At 32.5% G+C, this 22,162-nt stretch overlaps 1 protein-coding gene across 5 annotated transcripts in view; it reads left to right on the plus strand.

Moving 5' to 3' along the window:
• Window positions 1–4,905: 4,905 nt before the first annotated feature.
• The window catches only part of LOC148629301 (dystrobrevin beta-like), a 72,249-nt gene continuing 54,992 nt past the window's right edge, over window positions 4,906–22,162 (plus strand). The window contains exons 1-3 of one of the 5 annotated variants that reach the window (XM_088547649.1): window positions 4,940–5,050; window positions 15,024–15,311; window positions 15,626–15,996. In XM_088547649.1, the coding sequence (XP_088403775.1) occupies window positions 15,756–15,996 (241 nt within the window). In that variant the 5' untranslated portion in view covers window positions 4,940–5,050; window positions 15,024–15,311; window positions 15,626–15,755. Of the gene's footprint in view, window positions 5,051–15,023; window positions 15,312–15,625; window positions 15,997–20,207; window positions 20,875–22,162 lie in introns of those variants that run through there. The other 4 variants (XM_088547639.1, XM_088547658.1, XM_088547675.1 and 1 more) reach the window with 4 other exon arrangements.

The raw sequence follows: 22,162 nt of genomic DNA on the forward strand, positions 1-22,162 counted from the left end.
TTTCTCTCATATCGTTTGAAGCATTGTCTTTTCCAAAACTCAGGAGAGCAGTTAATGACATCTGTGCAAGTCCGGCTGTTTGAACATCTTCCTGAAGGTCATTTGGCTTTCTTTGAATAACGAGCAATCTGATGGTTGCATTCAGGCCTCTAATGAATGCCGTTACTGTCTCTCTGACATTTTTCCAAGGCGTCTGCACCTCCTTTGAATGTCTATGATATAATCCTCTAGGCCTTCTCCAGGTAACATGGTTCGGTCGTTAAGCTGTTGTTCTAACATCTATTTGGGATGAATTGGACCGAAATAATTCCTAAAACGCTGAAACAACTGTCCACTATCCTTCTTTACAGTATTCGGAACTGTTTGGAACCTGGACAAAGCGTTTTCTTCTAGTTTTAATTGCATAGCGCTACTGATTTTATCACTATCTTTTATTCTACCCGTTAAAGGCAATACACGCTTCAGATTTCTCAAACCATTATTTGGCATCCTCGCATGGATTTCCTCCGAAAGAGTGTAAGATGCATTATATCCTTTCTTGGAATTAATATGCATTACATCTGTCATTTTATTCAATACCACTAAAAGTTCATTAAGTTCTGGTTTCGGGTCGGCAGCGGTAGCACCACTGTTTTCAGTGTTTCTATTTTTCGCTGCCATTATCAGTTTTTTTATTCTCCATCTTCAATTCATTTGTTCGATTTCTGAAGTGGTACATTTATTGTCGCAATACTCCATTGAAACCGCGGATTCTTCGGCTAGGGTTACGTGTTTGTTTTGTGCGTGCTGTTCTTCATTGTCTTTGGACCGTAAACATAGGGACTATCTTTTGATGAAGTATCACATTGTATGAGTAATCTTTTCAACTCAGTATAGGTTTACATCTTTAATACTAGTAGAATACCTGCAGGTTATCATATTCCATATCATTATAAAATCCAAAGACAATTTCTATACAACTGATTTGTTCGAGAGCTAACCTCTAAATGCCCTTTCTTACACTTGCGATGACGGAATTCCTAATGTTAAATAGCAGATGTTAAGCATCTTTAGAGAGATACATTAACCGCATTGACCTGTAAATGACCAGGTTTCCGATTACTTCGAGCAAGGACATATCATATGGGTAATGAGCAACAGTAGCGAATCCAGGATTTTAGATTAGTGGGGGCGCATAATTAAACTTTTTAGGTTAAATTTTTGAAATATTCTTCTAGAGTTGGTGAAATGTAGATATCTTTTGTGGTAAAATTAGAGAGAGATTAAAGTTTCAACCTAAAACCGCTTAAATCTACCCCTGACAACCCATGCTTTCCAAAATTAGGGCGGGGCGCACATCCGCCACGCCCCCGCCTAAATCCGCCCCTGGGCGATTCTGCAAAAGTAAGCAATATATAATAAAGTATTAATTTTGCAGAATAGCGCATCAACCATATGATATTCCCTGACTCGAAGAAATCGGAAACCTGCGAGACTCGCGGTTATTATATCCCATGAGAGGCCTTCTTATAAAAATCGTAATGGGAGAGAATTCATTTTCATATCCTAAGGATTCTGTAAACTAATTTGCATACAAAATTGACTTTTGTGACACAAAATAGACTTTTTTTCTCACAAAATTGATTTTTATAACACACAATTGAATTTTGTCTCACAAAATTGAATTTTGTGACACAGAATTGACATCAGTGAGGTAGAATTGACTTTTGTGACACAAAATTCAGTTTTGTCTCAAAAAATGAATTTCGTCGTTACAAAATGAAGTGATCATAAAACAAGTCTGTGTAACATAGTTTTGTACGACAAAAATTATTTTCTTATGACGGAGTTCAATTCTGTGTACACAAAATTGATTTTGATTACAAAAAGATCAAGTCCCATTCGGCGCCCCGTACAATTCAATCAAAATTCAAAGCTATGTCAACCTTGATTAGTGTGTCCATACTTGCCCCTACTTTTTCAAGGTTCAACCCTGCAGTCATATGAAGCTGCCATAGAGGGTGTATTTAAGTGAGTTATAGGATTTTACATATTTTATTTTTTAGAGTACAAAGATTTAACTGTATGACATACACTGACTGGATGGGTTATTTTTTGCAGGGAATTGCAATGTAGTTATCATTGTGTTGCCAGGTCATTTGAGTAGAAGTTAATTCTGACATAGAATCGTAAAGGGGTTTGTTTCTTATTATACCAGGGCAATATCATATTTTCAATCAATTAAATAGAAGTACATTTTGAATTAAATTTAGCCATACAATCCAAATTATATTTTTAATTTTAACTTTCAAATATTTGTAATAATTGAAACCGAGATGAAGTACGTTGGATATTCGATGTCCGATATTCGACATTCAAACTTTCCAATATCAAATTGAATATCAAACGGTAAAATCCAGTTGATATTGAAACGTTGTATGTCGAATATCGAACATCGAATATCCAACGTACTTGATCTCGGTTTTTTCTGTTTACATTTGCTTCTGTATCTAGAAAAAAACATGAGTAGTACTCTTTTTGTAAAGATTCATTGAAAGGAAACTTATTTATGAGAGCAGCACAATGTTTTAACGCATCACGGAGGTCTTTACATGATTCTGTAAACCATAATTTTTTCTTTGATTTATCACATTTTCTTTTAATACAGCCTCTAACAAATTTAGTTGAAGAACTATCAGTTTCCTGTAATATAGTATTAGATTGAGCCAAAGCTTCATCGTTGTTTTCAAATTTATTTTGCAGTAAAGTTGTAAGTTTATGCGTGATATCTGTTGATTGTATTTGTATGGTATACTGTTTTAAAGATTCTGAATTCCACAAAAAATCCTAGGGAAAGGGTCAATTTTGGTTATATGAATAGAAAATTTTACACAAAAATGATGTTAAAATAGTACAACTAACAGCGCAGTGGTCAGACAATAAAGTGGTAAAATTACGTATGGTAAAATTGCTCACAATAGGTATTAAGATTGCAGATGTAACTGCATAGTCTACTGTTCTTGACCCATTAAATTTAATAACAAGTTAGTATACTTTCTAAATAGGTCACCACTAATTTCTGTTATCATATTTTTTTACAAAGATCAAGTACTTATGTTAGTTTTTTTTTCCAGTATCAATATTATTTCTTTGTGTAACAGTATTATTTAATAATAAAATATTTTGTATCGTTAGAGTTAGGGTATAATGAGTCGTCTACTACTGAATTAAAATTTCACCCCGTTCAGTGTTTCTCAATAGAATGGAGAGCGTTTCGATAAGACAGAAGAGTTTCCTGGTGAAAAGTAAACATATGTTGAATTAAATCCATAAAGTATCAGTATGATAAACGGTCATAATAGTTACACCTTGTGCTAATGGGTTTTCACAATATACAGAAATACTACCAAGGTTACATCTGGCTTTCTTATGTCTACATCTATTATTGCAACAGATATGTGAAAACCCAGATATGTTAAGTATGTTTCCACTGTCACTCCAAGTTTCTACAAGAACATGATAAGATATAACGTTCATGAAATCAGGATTACTAAGTTTTCACTGGATATTCCATGTTCCATTTTTTAACTTATCCATTCTCATGATAGAATCATATACTTTCAATGTTTATTCTGACGTTGGAACAATGTGCTAAGACGCAGAAAATGAAAGAGTAATCAAGGGAACCAAGGTTCTAGCGGTAATCAAAAGAATGTAATCTAGGGACATATATCAGACATGGAAAACAGACAAACACAGCAAAAAAACATTAACTGACTAAAATTATACATACAAGCAACAAAAGTAAATGAGCAACACGGACTCCACTAAAAACTGGGAGCATGGATCAGGTGCGTCGGTAGAGTAAGCGTCCTCTGCTTTTCTAGAAACACCCGCCGAGTTGCTCATAAAAAGTCAAGTCCGGGTTAGATGAAAGAGGAAAGGAAAACTATGACACGGTGAACAAATTAGTTTTCGTGATACAGATAAATACACCGTAACGATCCACGAGTTCATGATGACTACCATAAAACTTCTGTAGTGATATGACTTCAATCTTGTAGCAAAATAACCCTGTTCCAGTAGCCTACTTGTTAGAAGTCTAGCTCGATACAAAAAGTCTGCGTAGTTAAGGTAAGCTCTGGCATAACATATGAACACTCCATACGCAGGTGCTGAAGGGATGTTGCCACAGATGAAAGGAAAGTTGACAATTCTGAATGAAAAGTCATCACGTTTGTCGTAAAGTTTGGTCAACAGTTTTCCCTTACCATCGATTTCTTAGTGTAGGTCAAGATATGAGGATTACTTCACTCTGTTGGTAGTATCCTTTATCTCAAGTTCTTTGGGGTAGATGCGATGTATCAAATCCTCGAAATTGGGATTGTTTAAAGATAATAGCGGAAACTGATATTAAAAGATCTAGCTAAACGATATTCTTTTTTTTTCGTATCAGATCAGCTGTAAAGTCAGCCTCATGAATGAAGAAATAGAATAGAAACTATGATTAGGGACAGGGATGAGGTATTTCAATACATACAATATGCGTTTCCAAAATATACAGGTTTTTTTCTAGTTGAACCAGTTACTAAAATATATGTATATATTTATGGATATCAACTGAGGAAGAAAATGGTTATTGTTAGATCCTTTTTGGTCCAATCATTACCGAAAGAAATTTGCATAGTTTTGTGATGGAGTACAATATTTTAAAGGTATTCAAAGATAGATAACTCTGAACTATCCCCTAGAAAAAATGTTGACACACCCTCTTTGGGTATAAATGATAAAAATTCTTTGATAATTATAAGTATTCTAACAAAATTAATAGAGTCACAGAACAATTCATAACACCATGAAAGCATATATATAGAAGTCACCATCATCTGGGAACGATATTGTAATTGGTCCGAATATTACAAGGTACGAACTCCACTTTTGTGTCTGGTATTCGTTTTAGATTTACTCCAAGGAAGGATCAGATGAAATGAAGAAACTTCCAAAACTTCAACTTCTTAAATTTGAACACAGTCAGAGTCCATTTTAATGGCTAGCAAAACATCCAGAGGCGGTAATAAAATAAAAACTGACAAGCACAATGATAACAAACTACGTTATGGAAATTAAATATCTGACATCTAAGGCGCGATGATCATACTGCAAATATATATTTTCTCTGACACTGCTGCCTGCATCCTTTTTTTAAGTCGCTAATATTGTTAGCAACTTTTTGCACTCCTAATTTCAGTACTTTACATTCCCATATGATTTGCCTAATTATATATTACTACAATACATTATGCTGCTGATTGGTGCCTGTGTTGATTCTAGATTCTAGCTTCATACGAGATCAAAATGTACCTTTTAGATATCATACACATGTCTATGTGTGTTTTTTGCTTGTATGAGAATGGGAAATTTACATTAAAAGATGTAATGATCAGTTAGCATTGAACTAATGTAATATTACCCAGTTTCCAATTTAGAAACAAGGGCTTGTTACAATTGACTATAGGAGAGTTCGCCAATCGCATCAGTGATGTCATATTCACTAATTTGCATATCATTAAGTGTCGAATTGGTTGGCAAGTACACAACTAAATAAACAACAATTTCATGATTAGAATCCCAATTTTCAAAACTTTATAGCTTTGTTATTTTACAACCAATTTTGGTTCTGTGAAATGTTTCATTTACATAAAAGAATTCATATTTTATATGTTAATTTATAATTGTTTTACTAGAAGAATAAATTTAAAACAATATTTATATGTAAACCTCTATTTTCATATAAAATTGTTTTTAAAATGTTTTGCTCATATAGTCTAATTACTGAATTTTTATTTAAAAATTCCATGGATAAAAGAGTTTTATTGGCAGTTAGGAACCAAAAGAATTTTTCAATTATCTTAAAAAACGACAAAGTTATGATGATGCCCTATGCCACTCAATGGATTTTTTGCCAGCCAAAACCTAATCACAGGTAAGTGATGACATCACGAAGAACTCTCCTATTATAGGTCATATACTTGTACATTATCAGGGCCATGATATATCTGATAATGTTTATGACCTATAAAGTCACCCGTGTCTGAATCGGACACTGAGTAATATTGCATTAAGTTCAATGCTAATGGATCATTTCATCTAAAAAAATTTCTTCAAATCAACTGAAGATCAACTCCTTTTTGGCCTTGAAAGATGCTTAGTAATAAATTTGCATTTTGGGAATATATTTTTTGCTGTATCATGTTAAGAAACATTATATGTGTTAAGCATATTCCATTTAACACACCTATCAGTCAAAAACTTAGTTACTCCTCTCATTTATATTTTACAATTGATAAACTGGGAGTGAAGAGCAGTGATTTTAACCAAATATTTTTGGTGGAAAAATTCAAATTGATATAAAGTATTTAGTCTTGGAAATCTTTTGTTCATTAAGGAAATGTGGGTGATATACTCTGTAAAATGATTTTTTAATGTAAAAGCTTATTTTTGGACAGGTTTGAACATTTTGGAAAAAGGTGATATGGAACAAAATTTGTAAATGTGTGTGAAGTTAGATATCCTTTACCGTATTTTGGTGTGTATTGTGCACACTTTTTTACCAGGAAACTAATTTCAGAACATGGGGTGCGTATAATACACCCATACATCATTTCAACACATTTTTACAGACCTTAGATCAGTCGAAAATTAACGACCTCAAGGGAGTCAACATCGAATCAGAGACCACTTATGAGCTGCCTCTCCATGCAGGTCTGGGTGTTAAAAGAATAGGCCTGCAGCAGCGCTAAGCTTGTCGTAAAAGGCGACTAAATAGTGCTCAGAACCCTAGCCGGGGGCTAGGGCGCTCTGCCCACAGAGCAACTGGGTTGTGTGCCCCAGGTGGTGGAATGGGGTACCCCTGGTGTGTTACATGCTGGGGTTGTCAGGCTATAATACGGAAAACCTGACTGCAAACCATAGTGGTGCACCGTGTTGGGAAAGATGCCACGTTCCTCGCACGTTAAAGAACCCTACTGTGGTATTCGATAGGAGTAGGAACCATAGGGCTCCGCCACAGGAGGCTAAATTGCCCGACCCTAACCATCACTCCCAATTTCCAGTGGCAATCAAAATTTGTCGACCCTATTGTCCTTGTGTCCCATCCCTTTTTCATTTCGTCATCATTTCATGTTCATTTTATCATCAATTTCATGTTCATCGTCTGAATATAGCTGAAATATTGCTGCTCAGACATTAAACCCCAACAAACAAACAAACAAACTTATGAGCTGCCAAAGCATATTTATGGATTTTTCATGAGTTTTTTGTTGACAAAAACAATATTCTTTATTGAAATAAATACACAAAACAGACGAAATGGTCTATTTAAAAATAAATCAAAGCCAGTAATGTTCATGGTCCTAACAAGTAACACTATTTTCACCGCGTACAATACATACATACATCGGTAAAAAAGTTTTTTACCTTAACTTTTAAATGAAAAACCACCCTGCCCATTTTACACAAATGTGCACTATACACACCAAAATACAGTAACTATTGATTACATTTAATACATCAGAAATCAGTAGTTAAGATTGACATTCAGTTGATACACATTAGCAGGGATCAAATTTCAGAATTTTTTCCACTAGCTAAAATTAGCAAGTACTGAAAATTTACACTTGCTAAATGTTTGTTTGTTTTGTTTGTTGGGGTTTAACGTCCGAGCAGCAGTATTTCAGCTATATTCAGACAATGATCATGAAATGGATGATAAAATGAACATGAAATGAAAAAAAAAAGGATGGGTCACAAGGATAATAGGGTCGACAAACTTTGATTGCCACTGGAAAAAGGGGGGATGGGTAAGGTCGGGCAATTTAGCCTCCTGTGGCAGAGCGCAAAGGTTCCTACTCCTATCGAATACCACAGCAGGGTTCTTTAACGTGCAAGGAACGTGGCATCTTTCCCAACACGGTGCACCACTATGGTTTGCGGTCAGGTTTTCCGTATTATAGCCTGACAACCCCAGCATGTAACACACCAGGGGTACCCCATTCCACCACCTGGGGCACACATCCCAGTTGCTCTGTGGGCAGAGCGCCTAGCCCCCGGCTAGGGTTCTGAGCACTATTTAGTCGCCTTATACGACAAGCTTAGCGCTGCTGCAAGCCTATTCTTTTAACACCCGGACCTGCACGGGGCCTTGCTAAATGTAAGTTTTTTTTATTACTTCTAGACTTTACCTATATGACATAGAATTCTACAAGCAAATTTTAGCAAGTGGAAATAATTTCTATAAGCAAAATTGAATTTCAACTTAGCAAGTATTTCCCCTTAAACTCAATAACTGATTAGGTAAAAAAAAATAACATGGAAAATGTTACATGATGTAATATTTCTAAATTTTGTTCTTACTACAAATTTAACAAAAATAAAAAAACCCTAGTGCCAACAGCACTATGATTACCCATTTTAGAATCACAAAGTATGGAAAATACCACAAGTTATGAGAGGGAATGTTTATTGCATGTGAAGTAATTTTTTTGAGATATTCATGCAGGCCCTGGTGGGTCCAAATATTTACAAAAAAAGGGGCAGTGGTTCTGAACTAATATAAGAAAGAGGGTTCCAGGCTGTTATTTGCCTCTCATATTTTTGTTGGTTTTATTGCCAAATTTTAAAGAAAAGGATAGCGTAACCCACAAAACCATCTTGATGTATAACTTAGTATACTGTGCATATATAAAATGTGGAGCCTTTCTTTGCGTTAGACCAACATGCTGGTGAAGACTTTGGAATTCATGTTATTGTACTTGTCTCTGGAACTAGGTGCTCAGAAATTAAGTGCTTTAAAGTGACACATAGGTGTCTATGCAACAATTTGTTGCATTTGAGATACATACATGATTCTTCATGGATTGAAATTTAACCATGGAGAAAAAAATCAGTGTTAAAAAGATAACTCACATAGTATAACAGTTTTTATTTATTTCATTGATTTATTGTATTTTATCAATGTGAATCACTGTCATCAGTATCAGTATATACTATGTCTACATCGAGCTTCATCTTCCTTAAACTGGATCACAAATCAACTGCTCCTATCAAAAATATTGTGTTGGTGGTGGTCCTTGTGTGGCTACAATGTAAAAATTGTTTAAAACTTTCTGAGATATTCTGTTCCTAGATTTTTTTTAACGCTGTTGAGTATGCTGAATCCTCTCTCACAATCTGCAGTGGAAGCAGGAATCCATACCTGTTTTTGTCAAGTCTGTTTGCCCTATATAGTCTGTGATAAGGGGCAGATCCAAGCAAGGGTGTACCTGAAGTACACCCCTAAAATATTTTTTACTGATGAAATTTTGGTTTTTCACAACTTCCACACCCAAAAATATTCATGCCGCTTATTACTCAGCATTTAAAATCCTGAAATCCTTGATCCACCCCTGATATTAATGATTGTAGTAAGAATATCATATCCATTTATAACCATGGCAACAAGAAAGGTATATAAATTTATATTGTTGGGGTTGAAAGCACATTATGCAGTTATGGTAACCATAAATATTAAAAATCAGCTGAATATTGTATTCAAACATGAAACATGTATGTTTAATATCATAACTTTATAACATATACTTTCATTCATATACATTTGTATGACACTGTGATGAAATACTTTTATCTTCAAATATTAAAATAAATTATAAGAAAAGACTTCAGATATTAATCAACTAACTGCAAAATACAATGTAGTTACTGATTATAAAAGAGGATTGTGGCTTTCATTTTTGTTTCACACTCAAGCAGTAATTGAATTTAACTTGATTACCCATACAAGAACATCTCCAAGATCTGAGTTTGTCCGTGAAATTTATGTAATGTCAAAATAATTATTAAAAAAAGAATTCATGATTTGTATGTTAACTTATTGTCAACATACATGTAGTGATTTTGATTTAGCTGAAAACACATTTATGATTTAAAATGTATGAAGAATTTATAATTCACTGGCACCAGCCGACCAGGGACTTCATATACATAATGTATGTTATATTCCCTGCTGTAATTCTTTATGTAGCATCTGATGACATCATGCTTCTTTAAAATTGTGTAAATATTTTCAATATGGTCTTCATTTCCTTTTCCTTCAATTTTGACATTTAAAAAAACAAAAAACTTATAAATATATAATTATATAGGGAAAAGGGATTCCAAAGGAGTATGAACTCAGGGTGAACATGTCACTAGGGGTAAACAGACCCAATACCAGTCCATACTAACTACTTCTACCCTAAGTATGTGTGCCTACCCTTAAGTTTTTTTTTGCAGTTTTTTGACAAGCACTTTTTTAAAAAATCTGAATTTGTCTAAAAAAAAAAAACAAAAACAAAAAGAGTCAAAAAGTTTTGCTTACCAACAGACCCTAGTGGTTTTTTTTAGAGCAAATTATTGTAAACAACATGGGTATTTTTTTCTTTACCTAATAAAACTTTATTGCAAGACATAAACCCTGACTAATAAAAGCAATACTATAAATGGAATGAACTACAATAAATATTGATAAGTGAATACATAGAGCAACACACAACAAAATTCAATTATGGACCATGGCAAATCTTTTGTCTAATTACATGCAATCATGAAAATTGACATTTAGGGATCAATTTTTAATCATTTTGAGACTCTTCTTGTATGTGTCATTCAGATTAATTGTACCACTGCCACAGGCACTAGACTTGGTTATTATTTTCAACTGGTACATGTACATTTAGTTAGTCAACGGTAGCAGTCTTCTTTCTTGTTGTGAATGTCAACTTTTTCGTTGTCCAAGGTCTACTTTTAGTATTTTTAGGGGTGTATTATTTCAAATCTGCCAGTTCATCATGATATGTATGAAAGTAATATAACTTTCTTTGTCATCTTTTTATTTGTAAAAAAAAACTGAGAAGATACCAAATTATACTCAGAACATATATGGACTTACAATGTAAGTAGAAAGTAATGGAAAGGACAGCATCCAAGATCCTTGATGTATCTGTTTCTTTCCCCATCGGAATTGTCCCTTGAAAAATAGACAAAACTGACGACCCTTCAAGCATTATCTGTTATTATCATGTGAACCCAACCACTTTTATGTTTTCATGGTTTTGAGTGTGGGATGTTTTGGGTTAGATTTCTGGCTGAGTAACACCAAATACTCATTACTTTCCCACCAAGCACATGAGTGGCCTATGATTGGCTTGTAGTCAGAATAATGTGTCTGGTTTGGGCAACTTGCCTACAATATACTAGTTGGCTGTTACACAACAAAAAATCCTTCTCATTGTGTTCTTATAGTACAAAGCATTGTCCAGTCATTTTCAAAACTGCTGTCATTTTCCAAAATGGCTGCCATTTCTTGCCATTTATTTTACTGGCTTGGAATTGAACGATATTTGATTTATTAAGAAAACATTATCCTGAGTTGAATGGTAATGACAAGAACTTTTTCTGTGCAAAATGGCAGCTTTTCTTCAGCAATTTTTATGCTTACTTGGATTTCAATGATATTTGGTGTATATTGGAAACATGTTTTGGTTCTAAATAATAAATGACCAAATTTGAGCTACAGTGATATTTTTTGTCCAAATTTCAGGTGAGCAATTAAGGCTCTTGAGAGTCTCTAGATTGACAATTTTTTTTGCTATTTTTGTCATTACTTTAAAAAATCTTCTCTGACACTACTTGACCAATTAGAACCAAACTTGTTTTGAATGTTTCCTAGGGTATCCTGTAAGAACTGATGTGGGGATTTGTGATCCATCCAAAAACATGGCTTCTTTTACTAAAAATAGAACAAAGGGTAGGACAGAAGTTTTTTGCATATATCTCCAAAACTGTCACGTTTAGCAAAATTCTGTCATGGGTAATAGTGTTCAGCATGATGAGATCTATCTGTGGTCAAATTTTCATGTAAATCTTTAAAGCCATGTTGGAGTTATTGCCCTTTTACGATGTCTTTTTGCAATGTTTGATGTTATTCAAAAATTTTGCTCTCAGAAACTGATGGATAGAATTCAGTGGAAATTGATGTGATAGTTCCATAGGTATGAGCTTAAGGAATTTTTATCCAAGAAAAAACATGGCCTCTTTTACAAAAAATATAGAATGTTGCTTATCAGGCCAGGTAAGCAATTCAGTATGATTTATATTCCTTTGATTCTGCAGTGTAAGGATGACTCTTGCAGCAAAATAATTTAAGGGGACAGATTTGCATAAGTTTTTAGAAACTTGTTTCTGAATCCTTATTGGAATGTTATGTACACTACTTTGTAGTGCTCATGTAACTTTATACTCAAATACTGTTTTAAAAAAAAACTGAATTAAAAAAATTGGGAGTAAAATATCACATCAGAATTCAAACAGTGATATTGGGATTGGTAAGCTAAAATTTTTATGGAAATAATATAGTCTACTGCTATATAAAACTAATGACAAGTTAATGGCAAGTTAAAGAAAATATGACACCTTTTTGTTGAATGACTAAAAGCCATCAAATACTTTCTATTGCATCAGAGTTCTATGAAATTTTTTTTAAAGGGTGCATTTTGGTCTATTTGGTTATGTTTAGTTATTGAAACAACTCTTAAAAAGTTTTGTTAAATTGTTAAATTGAAATTTGGGATCAAAATGCTGTTTTTATATTTTCTAATATGGGTTGGTGCAAACATGCATCATTACCCTAAAAAACTTCATTTGAAATTTATACATATTGTATAAAAAATGTATATGATAACACTTTTTTAACAGTTGGGTAGCTATGAACATTTGAACTACCTTTAAATACACGTACCTCAGAAAATCATTTTCCTGGTAACTTATTTTGAATCATGTCCAAGTATAGATAAGTGAAACTCCATATCATTCAGAAATTCTTTTTTTTCAGCACTGAACTTTCTCTTGCTCAGGGTTATCCTTCCTTTCACTCTCTGCAGTGAAAGAACCAAAAACTTAGTGGGGATGTTAATGAGCATTGCTCACAGTTTTTCTTGCTTCAGATTTTGATCATAATTAATTTTGGTGTTTCATGTATCAAAATGTGGACTTTGACATATATGAATAAGGGGACATTTGGATATCCATTTCTTGTCATTCCAGGGGAATGTGGGTTATCAAGTTAGTGAGCATTGCATACAGTTTTTCTAGTTTTCAATTGGTTCAAATTGAGATCAAAAGGATTTGAAATTAAAATTCACTAAATCCATTTTTTAGGTATTTTTCAAAATATGTCAGTCTGAAGTTAACTGTGGGATGTCAGATGTATGTCTATGGGAAATTAAAAGAAAATAAAGAAAGACCATGAATCAGTCCTAATAAGCTGTTCAAAGGGTAGATAAGTTCTGTAAGGTTTTAGTACATTTGTACATTCATTGTACCTACCTCCAGACCTAACAAAAAGGTATTATTATATACATGTAGATAGCAGAGATTTGTTTAATGTTCCATATATATAAATTTTCAATAATTCACACTGTGAAATAAATTAGTAATTTCTTTGTCAAAAAGTTACAACACGAATATCTGCTGATCACAAAATTTAAAATTTATGTTGAAATTTGCAATAAATTAAGGAGAAAAAACCTGGTATGTGTATTAAACTTTTTATTTACCCGGTACATTTTTTTCATTATATTTATCATATTAATCATTAACTATTCAGGCATATTTGTAATTATTCCAAATTCAGTTGCAGAGAGAATATTGTTCAGCCTAGTTCATTGGCTGTCCATTGGTCATAATTGTGTTGTTGCTTGGATGAAACTTTCATTTTTTTCTGGATTTCCTTTAAACTTGAATGAAGTGTTAGATAAACATGTTTCAATTTTAGAAAGTGTGTTACTTTAAATAAAGAAATTTGAAAAAAAAAATAACAGAATCATGTTTAAACTCAGATGAAGCAGCCATTTTTTCCATTGCTTTTATTTCAAAGAAGTCAAAAGTGCTGAACAAACATTTGTAAGAGCTCTCCAGTTTATTTGACTTTAGTGGAGCATATTAATTACTGTGTGAATATTTGATCAGTTATAATGCCTACTTCCCATTGATTATATTCCACAGGGCTTTGATATCTAATAAAAATAGAAGTATGTTCAGCTACAAAAAACAATAAAGTTCTATTTTACAGAAAGCAAAGATGTAACACAAACATTCAAATGTGTGATGACTTATTATGAGAAATAAAAAATGACACAAAATTACAAATTAAAGACAACTATGAATTGTATATTTTGATGCATACATTTGATTTAGAATGGATGGGTCTCTCTGGATTTTATATCAAAGAAAAAATGTGTGATATTATTCTTTTTTTCCTGATTGTATTGGTGTTAAATTTGATTTGAAATGACATTCTGTTTTCTATAATGATTGTAAAGGTACTTGTATATCAATCTGATGGTACTATTTTGTGATATAAATGACAATGTTATACAATGTTGTAATGTACTTTCTGGTGATAATGTGTTTATGTGGTGGATCTGAGAAGTCCTGAAAAGTGTCATTTTGTTGTTTCGCCTGACAATAATTAAAAAGTTTTACAACACATTCCATTACTCAGACTAACAAAATATTTCAAAGGACCTATTTGGGAAAGTTTACAATATCTGATATTTTGAAATAATTCCTTTTGATTTACAGTACATGGTGATGGGCTTATATAACCAGTGGATAATGGTTGTTTATATACTGTAGACACTCTTCTTGATTCAGTTGTGACTTCTCAGAACTCAAATGTTTATGGCTTGAAGGAAATATCAAGAAAGATAGTCTATCTCACTAGTTATATAAATTACTAATTTATTACTATAAAGGACATTACATGGGAATATTTAAGGATAGTTTTCTATAACGAGATATGTTTTAAAGTCTCTTAAATGCTACCGTTTTTCTAAGATTTTAGTGATATCAAAATGTAGCACAAAGAGTAAAATACATCTTGTAAAAACCACAAATTTTGATCTTAACAAAAATCCATTTTGTTTGTCTATTGTTTTATTTTCATTTAGCCTGGATGTAAGTGGACTTCGATGTAATGGGAACTAAAGTGGAAGAAAATTTTATGTGGTGTATTTTCAATTCCATCCATATTATAGAAATTATTTGGAAATCAACTTAAATATAACATATTGACCTTGAAGACAATGATTATGTGAAATGATTTGAAATGCAAGATAAATTCGATTCTAATGAAGGCTTCAGTGCTCATGATACCTGGGAAAAAAATGTAAGTTGTGACACCAAAAGAATGTACCAGTAGTGAATGAAAAGTTGAATAGTTGAACAAATAAATACAGGTACCTATACATTTTTTCTGAATTGAAAAAAAAGTATTTTTGTAAATATGTATAGAATTAATATTATGGATTAGCATGGAGTTTCTGATTGATTTTGTCTAATCCATATGCAGGAAAGTACACAATGAACAACCTTTTACTTTATGTGCAGGAATAGCCTGATATGAGTTTCATTCAAGATACTCAATTAATATTTTATTTCAATGAATGAGCTTTAATATTCTTTATGATTGCATCCTGTAAGGAGAGTGTAAACAATGGTACTTCTCCTGCTATTTTGAACACGGATAAAACCATACATATTTATTTTTTAGGGATTATTGGTACAAAACTCCAAGTAAATTTGATTTTAGATTTTTGTATGAAGGATTATCAGCTTTCATTTCATGTGGGGATTATCATCAACATTTTGAATCAACAGTTTTTCCACTTTGAGAGAAATCAATGAATATAGAGGAACATGTTACAAAACCTTTAGTTACATTATCTGATCTGTCAGATGATGGCTCTGATGACTGCAGTCATCAACAAGATACACAACTACTTAAGAGTAAAGTGCCTTGTAACTCTAACAGCATAAAGGATTTGAAGCTTAAATCCAAGGGAAAGCCTATTCTGAAATCAACCAGAAAATCTAAAAAAGGACCATGTCAAATCGGATGTTGTGGTATTTGTGTAAGGAAAGGTAGGCTACGTGTAACTGGTATTTCTAAAATCATATGTCAAATTAAAATTACCTAGTATTTGGAAATGAAGCATGTTATTGGTTCTGGAAGTTGAATTGTTTTCTTGGGTGATACTAAAGCCTATGAAATATAGTTATTATTTGTTATTACCTTATTTTTACGAGGTTTTATTGGACTAATTCATTCCTTTTTTGCCCCATATCTTTTTGCAACTAGCTAGAAACTGAAGTACACTAATTGTTTAAAATGTAGTAAAAAGTATGTACTTCTTAACTAGATCTGTTTGTCAAGTCTGATACATTTCAAGTTTTCTTTTGTTCACATTTGCCTTGTAAATTTGAATGGAAAATGCAGATAATTGGGTTTGTTTTTATACAATCTCAAAAAATTTGCAGTCATATAATGGTACAAATGTATGATGGTGTCTTTTGTTGCAGCCATGGTGGCTTTGTAAGGTGTATATAGATATTTTCTTGTCCAGAATATAACATTCAGTAAAATTGATTGGATCTCTTTGAAATTATACCACAAGATGCCATATTACTTAGGAAGGCTTGGATTGATTTTGGGGGTTGTGACTTAAACTGTTTAGGAATAAGGAGCGAAAAAAGGGTAAAAATAAAGCAATTTCCTGTTGTCGGGGGCAATACATGTAATTAAGTAAGAGTGAAAGGATCTGTTTGATATTGTACCACATGGTGCCATACCACATGAAAAAGGTAGGGATTGATTGTGACTTGGAACAGTTTAACAGAGGCCATTTTCACTTCTGGTAAATTTTTTACCCTGTGTCAAATGTTAAATCACAATCCAAATTCAGAGCAGTATCAATCTTCAATAGTTTGTCTGTACTTGCCATAATTCTTCGTGGATTGACCTCTGAGGTCATAGCTAGCTGCACAATGCAAAACATTTTATTAACATTGCACTGAATATACATTGTCTCTACCTGCTCATTGTATAAAACCACTAGCCAACTTACCAATGTCAAGAAAAAACTCAATTTTCCAACTGGTAAGGGATGATTTTCTGAATAGTATTTTAATGACCATAGAAAATTGTTTCATCTTAAACATCTGAAAAGATTTCTGCTGACCAAAAACTTTATGTTCACTGTTTAAGATGGCTGGAGAAGTTTTATTTTAGCAATGTTTGGATAGTTCCTTGTCAAAACTGAAAAATTACAAAATTGGGTAAGCCATCTTTATTAGGAAGCAGTTACAATATGGATATGGTGAAACACAAAAATGCACCAGGGTATATCCTTAATACAAAGTAGTAAATACTTTCTTAGATCACCAAAAGATCTTTAACAAGTGTGAACATATGTTTAAGCAAGCTCTGAAAGGACCCGACAATTGAAGTAATCAAATCCACAGTGACAGAACGATGACACTTCTTCAAAATAAACTAAAAAGATAAATAACCACACAAAGACACATTAATAACCAACATCTCCTGACTGTGGACGGGTGCATGTCTGTGGTGGGTTAAACTAGTTTTATAAGACCTTAACTATCCCTCTTTAAAATAAGGTTAAAAATGAACAGAAAAAGCAAACGAATACTTCATAAAATTTACTTAATATTATAACAACTTCTAAATCCTAAGATATTTACCACAATAACAATATACCTTAGAGTGCAACATTGTCTTCAAATTTAATATCTCCAGTGAGTTACCTTTCTTGGGAAAAATAATAAATCAATAATTTTTACCTGAATAAATGATTAAACAGCACTTTTTGAAGAAAACAAAATTGTGCTTCATGATTTATGTATGAAGCAAATACATACAAATATATGTATCTTGTATGTGCATTAATAGCTACCAAATTTTTGTACCTTTAATTGAAAATTTTCTCACAATATCTGAAGATAGTAATTTTCATGCATATTGTTTGATGGAATGTAAAAGCTTTTGTAAGTATTAACAACCCATGTGTGGTCATATTCATTGGATGATTATGCTATTTTATGGCCTAATAGGTTAATATTGTTCCTCATTTTACTTATCAATATAAAATTGCTAATTGTATAGATTATCATGGATCATTGCGATATGTTTACAAAGAACAACATATTTCACTCAATTCCTTATCCCATTAACTATTTCTTGTACCATAATTAATATTCGGACAATTTAAATCTGTATATTGCATAAATTTCTATTGCATGTACATGTATCCATAAAAGACTGCTGTTTCAGAAATTAAAGTAGTCTAGAGTTATTATAAGCAATAGTTTTTAAATTCAGAGTATGAACAAATGAATATTATTGATTGCATGATATCAATTGTACATTTAAACATTGTCGTTATTTGCCAGTTAAATTTTCTCTAGAAAATCTATATTGATCAGCAGGGAATAAGGAAATCTTGAAATGGCAATTTTCTTTTATTTGCATTAAATTAACTTCATAAAAGTATAACATTTATGCTATGACTTCTATATTGTTGTCAAGGCTAGATATACAGTGTATACATTGTCATTGATCTGATAACAAAATGTAAAGTATTGGCATAATAAATTGGATGCATGTAAACTTAAAGTTCCAGCATATGGAATGTCTTATTATAGTCCATGTGTTCATTGTTGGTAAAGCAGCTATTATTGAATATTTGGTAATATTGTATGTTGCGATATGACTTCATTGTCTTTCTTATTTCATGAAATTCAATGTACAATTAATCTAGTTCGGTCATAGAGATATTCATAGTCTTAAGTTCAATCAGTGCTTTTTATTTAGTTTTGTTGTATTAATACCTGGCCACATGAAGTGTCAAGGAATTATATGATACCCTCTGAAAAGTTGCCTGTGCGTCTGTCTGTCCATAACCCAACAGTTTCCAGATGATATCTGTAGAAGTTATGAAGGATCTTTTTCAAACTTTCTGTACTCATTGAGTATCATAAAATACTGATCCAGTTCAAATTTTTGTTTGATTGGATAATTAACACAGAAGTTACAATGGTTGACTTAGGAAAATTCAGATACCATACCAATGACCAAATTTGATTTGCCAAATTAAATGCCCAATTATGAAGTCAGAAAGATCAATAATTTTCCTTCAGTCAGAAAATGAGTGAAAAGTATGTCTTGTTTGCTATTTAGATTGATATCTTTCAAACAACAAAAATCATGAAATTCTATGTTACTCAATGACATTACTTTCTTAAGTGTCAGTTTCTGTAAAAATCAGGCAGTGAGTAAAACATGGTATAAAAAACCCATCTTTTTGATAGTGTAATTTGATTATTTTGCACCATCAGAATCAAGGAAAACAGACAAGATTTTCCATATCATGCTGGACCATTGAGTTACAATTTCAATGAAATGGACTGAAAATGAACATTTCAAGAGCAGATAACTCTGCCAAAAGCCTTATTTTTCTAAGATTCTGTTGAAAAATTTCTGCGCAAAGCCAGTGATGCAGAGATCAAATAATGTTCTTTTCAAATAGAGAAAGCATCCTTGAGTGATATTACATTGTCAGTTTGGTTGGGTTTTAACATGCAAGTTCCTATTTTTTCCCATTTTGCCTGATTCTTATGAACACTTACACTTAAGTACTCATATTTGATTTTTTTTTTTTTTGAGGGTGGGTAGTCAGATCACTATTGACTTTATAAAAAACTGAGATGTTGAGAAAATAACCTCAACCTCAACAGCAAACATAGTTGGTCATTACACAGCAATCTAAGTTATGGGACGGCATATGCAGGATGACACTGATTGCAATATACTGTTTTATAGCGGAATAATGTATTGATCTTCAGACCTAACCGATTGAGTGATTGGTATAAAGGTTTAAAGGTTCATAATTAACATGTTAAGTGGAAGAACTCTGAACAACCCTACTATAATCACTGTAATACCAACTTTATTTGGATGTCTATCATATTTAACAGTAAACAAGGGTGTTACTAAATGTGAAAAAGCTGGGGTATATACATGTAGTGTAATTTTTTTCATGTAAGGATAATTAGGATAACCTTTAGAGACTAGATATAATTTCAGTTCTGGAAAGCTATGCTTTTGATACATGAATAATACTGCAAAACTTCAGGTTTTTAAATGCACTTTTTTTTATATCTTTTTAACGTCTGGATGCCTTCAAATTGAACAGTGTAATTACGTAACATGAATTTCTATTGTAAAAGCCAAGTAATGCAGGACATTTGTAATTAAAGTTTATTTCTGAAATAAAGGTTCATTAGTAGTAATATAAACAGGTAGGGATTTACACTGCAGTAAAATCAATGTATTGATGTGAGAGCAATGCAGTCATGAAGTATTCAGAACTGACTGACTATTGGAATATACCTGACTTATTGAACCACCAATATATCACACATTAATTCATCAGATGACAGAAAAAAAATCCCGATAATGGAGAGAGATTTATCATTGAAAAATAATTGGAAGATAAGGACATAGTGGCTTCCCTTTTATTTACTAGTCATTTTATTGATGTAAAATCATCTATTGTGATAGAATTGTACATGCTAATTTAAGATATCAGTTTGGAATAATACAATTGGGAAGCCAATACACATTGATAGAGTGGAAAGGTTATCAGTTGTAAGGAAAAAATGCCATTATTACATTTACTTCCGTAACTACTGTAGCTTCCTGTAACATTGAATGCTGCCGCCATGTGGAATTGTCTAATGATAAACATGGATTGATATTGCATTTTATATGGTTGTTAAATTGATTGCATGTGTTAGCAGTATTGAATAGATATCTAAAGAAGGAAAAACACTGTCTGGTTATGGTATAACTTGTTGATTCAAACATGGAATGTTTAGCATATAATCAGCAAAGATTTGCATGTGTTATACAGAACATCAATAAGGAGCTACAAAACAAAGGTGAGTCATTACTCTATAGATTGATGATGGTGACAAACTTAATTGAGTTAGTCTCTTTAAATGTAATTTTAAAGCTATTACTATAAAATCTGGTGGTATGGTTTCATCTCTTAATGCATAGGGTCTTACAATTTCTATATTCCTACATGTATGGTTTCTTCGACTACAATGAGTTGTAAGGACAATTTTAGCTTGTTTTTTATTGACTGTAGAAAAATGATTGATTATGCCATAATGATTAAAATTTAGTCTGATAGGATTTCTTGCAAGGCAAATTCAAGTGGCTGATACAGTCAGATTGTGGAACTGTACCACTTTGTTGGAAAATTTTGTAGATTTTGTGCAAAATTTGAACAAAAGTGGGCAAATGAGACCCTGGGAACCCCTCCCTGTACCCGTTGCATTTTTGTTTCTTTTAACACTCTGTTATCTGTAGACAATTTAGTAAATCTCTTTTGACACATCATAGCAATAAATAGAAACATAAAGCAGATGACAATAAGAACATCTCTTAGCATTTGACCATTGCAAAATTAAGTCAACATCTAATAAACTTGGAAGTGTAGTATGAAAATTATCTTGTGGATAGTATTTTTCATGTTAGAATCTCTCAGTAACTCGGGTCACACAGTTACAGGGTCTCTTATAACATGTATAGGAGATTTTGACCTTTGGAGGCAAATAAACATTTGTTTATGTAACACTTTTTTATAATGGTTTACGGCTATACACAGTTAAGTCTTTTGTGGTTACAATGGAATTAAGTGGACACAGAGGTGTAAATAAATGAGCATAGATTGACCAAATCTAATGATTGCACCCATACTCCATCCCAAAGAATGCAACATGATGGACACCCAGATGGAAAAAGAAAGAAAGGTAGACCCAAAAGAGATCAGGAGATACTCTGTTGTAAAGAAGATAAGGAAGGAATTAGAATTTTTGGGATAGGTTCCACTTAACGTCTCAAGACAGGCAGGCATGCAATTCTATTGCGAAAGCTTTTGTTGATGGGTATCCCTGTGACTGGAACTGGATTGCAGTCAATCAAAAACACTGTCCTAAAAAGTTAAGGTCTGTGATTATTCATGACTTTGCCTAATCATTGGAATAACAAGATTGGAATGAAATTCTTGATTTATTAGTAGAAGAATGGAGATCTAATGTGAGTGTGCTGGAAAAACAATTTTTTGAAGATGTCAACCAGAGTGTGTATAAGTTGAGTAAAGATTTGAATTCCTGCATCTCATCTTAAAATCAGTGTTGACAAGTGATAAAATGTACCTAT

Source organism: Perna viridis, chromosome 1 (genome assembly GCF_037379345.1).
Source record: "Perna viridis isolate PV_CMFRI_1.1 ecotype Kerala chromosome 1, ASM3737934v1, whole genome shotgun sequence".
Lineage (NCBI taxonomy): Eukaryota > Metazoa > Mollusca > Bivalvia > Mytilida > Mytilidae > Perna > Perna viridis.